The sequence below is a fragment of the Athene cunicularia genome (assembly GCF_003259725.1).
Source record: "Athene cunicularia isolate RWA chromosome 8 unlocalized genomic scaffold, athCun1 chr8_part1, whole genome shotgun sequence".
NCBI lineage: Eukaryota > Metazoa > Chordata > Aves > Strigiformes > Strigidae > Athene > Athene cunicularia.
In genome coordinates this window covers 1,849,908-1,852,458 of record NW_020799109.1, presented here as the reverse complement: position 1 = coordinate 1,852,458, position 2,551 = coordinate 1,849,908, and the positions used below count along the sequence as shown (strand labels likewise).

Genomic DNA, 2,551 nt, shown 5'->3' with positions numbered 1-2,551 from the left:
TTTTTTTTTTTTTTTTTTTTTTTTTTTTTTTTTTTTTCCACATCTGACCCAAGATCCTTGGCTTTGGGCTTGCCCTGTATTTGTAAACCACTTATTAGCTGTTAAGAAATAATGATTTTATTTTTTTTTTAATTTAAAAAAAGTCTGCAGCTCAGGGAGCACTTTAACCACGGCTCTATTCAGCAGTAATAAATAAATAAAACGCAAGGCGCAGCCCGGAGCCGTTCCCTCCGCTGGCAGAAGTGCCATGGGCAGCTTTTTTCTTGCCGGGTGTGGGTGCAGGGACCTTGGGTGAGCTCGGGTGCCCTCTCAACTGGGCTCCTACTCTTGATTTTTTTCCAGGTGACTTGCTGTTTTAGCTCAGGGCAGGAGAGGGGCTCCAGCAAGCTGAAGGATGCAGAAATGCAATTTTTGGGGGCGGCTATGAGGATGCTACAGAATGTATTGGTGGTAGGGGAATTTGGAGGATGGAGATGTTTGGTGTAACTCTTCCTCCTACAATATGTTGTCCCCATGATGCTGGCAGCCACTGGAGTGGCCAAGAGGCAAATCCTTGGACTGCTGAATAGAGCCCTGTTATCCACCCCCCCCAGAAGAAACCACGCTTACTCCTAATGGAGCCACAGCTGAGCTCTCCTCTTATAAAACTGTGTGTTTTGCTAATTCCTTATAACTTTTTTGTGTGTGTTTTTTTTTGTTTAAAAAAAAAACAAACACAAAAACAACCAACTGCCAACCAACCCACCCGATGCTTTAACCCTTTTTCTGCCAACCCCCAATCCCTTCCAGCTGCCCAGCCCTCATCCCAATGAGCCACCTTGCAATAGCAAACCCGAGAGTGTGCGTGAAGGAGGAAAAAAAAAATCGGTAAGGAAAACAGAGCTCGGCTTACGGCTATGAAAGGGTAGTTAAAAACAGGGAGTAAGCTTTGGTTTGAAACACAGGGAAGTACCATTTAGGTTCAGCCAGGTGGATTTATATGAGTTGAATAGAAAGGGGGTTAAGTACACATGGACTGAGGGAAGAGCCCCACCCAACTGCATCCAGAGTGTGGTTTTTCACCCTTGTACCTCGAACAAGGCTGCTCTGTTCCTGGGCAGTGCCATGGGGAGCGCTGGGTGAAACCAGGAGGATGAGGATGCTGGTGGCCTCGCTCCCCCCCTGTGCTGCTGCTGTCCTGGGATGGTGCGTTAGACCCTTGGCCAAGGGTGCTACCTCTGGCAGCTGAAGGGAACCACATTATCTAATGTAGGTGCCCAAAATTGAGAACCCAGCCTAATTTAAGTCCCCGAGCTGGCCTTGCAGCACTGCTCCCTGGCTGTGAGGGCCAGCGGCAGCTTTGGGGTGGTTTTAAATGCTCGGAGCAGAGCAGCACAGGGTCCTGCAGGTGACGCGTGCCCAAAGCCTCATCCCAAGCCAGATCCCTCTCGGTCCAAAGCAGCAATAACCCGTGTGTGTTGTCAGTGTGTCGTGACGTGCGCTAACGCCACATCCCAGCTGGGTTAGGCCGGACACCTCTCCCTGCTGCAGCCCAGCCTCACCGCGGGGTGAAGCAACACCACCCAGCTTGCTCTGCGGGCGGTTTGGCGACTGAATAACAGAAACCAAACCTCCCTTGGGCGTGTTCCGGGGAAGGTGTTCATCTCCCGCTAAACAGCGCTGTGACCTGTGCCCCGTGAGCATCGGGAGCCCCCGCTGCCGCCAGCTCTCCCCCTGGGCCGGAGCACCCCGGCACACGGAGAAATGGCCATTTCCTTTCTCCCTTAAGAAATGTTACGTGTTTGGCTAATGAATGTGCAAAACCACGGCCTTTTAGCTCTCTGGTGTGGAAGGCTTTCCGCAAATGGGCAATACCGTACCTCTGGTGTGGCCGAGCAGAGCGGTGCTTGCACAGGCAGCTGTGGGGTCCGTGTCCCCGCTGTGACACCCGCTGGCATCCCAGCCATGTGGCTGCGCATATGTAAGATGCTCCATGGTCTTGTTTCCTTAATTTAAAATGTGGAAATTTTGTTTTCCAATGTGTTGCAGAAGAAAACGAATGGAGCCCCAAATGGATTTTACGCGGAGATCGACTGGGACAGATATGTAAGTGTCCCGTGGAGCTTCCCCCCGCCCAGCTCCCGCTGCGGGACTCGGGCTGTGCTTTCAGGGTGGCCACGGCTAGTTTGGGTGATGTCCAGGTGTTAGTTGTGTCCGGATATGTATTTTGTATCTGCATCTTCATTAGATTGTATAAAATCTCCCAGCATTGCCCAGGCTTGCAGGATGTTGCAGTTATCCCCCCCAAATACCATGGGTTGCAACTAAGCATTGCAAAAAAATACCTTTTTCCGCAAAAATTGAGCGCTGGGAAACTTTATTTGTGAAAATTGAGCACTGCAAAAATCGATCTGGAGTTGAGGGGGTGCCAGAGCACGGGTGCTGTTTGCTCTGTGAGGCCCCAGGGGCTACCAGTGGGCTTGGGCTGCACGGGGCTTCGCCGGCCATCGCTTCCTGCAGGAGGAAAGAGCTGCTCCCATTTTCCAGGAACAGAGTTAGCATTCCTAATTCT

The 2,551-nt window shown here is 51.2% G+C and overlaps 1 protein-coding gene across 1 annotated transcript in view; it reads left to right on the top strand.

The window, feature by feature from the left end:
• Nucleotides 1–2,551, top strand: part of SGIP1 (SH3 domain GRB2 like endophilin interacting protein 1) — a 36,236-nt gene that overhangs the window by 2,793 nt on the left and 30,892 nt on the right. Inside the window, 2 exon segments of the mRNA XM_026853852.1 lie at nt 790–867; nt 2,029–2,139. Of these exon segments, the coding sequence (XP_026709653.1) occupies nt 790–867; nt 2,029–2,139 (189 nt within the window).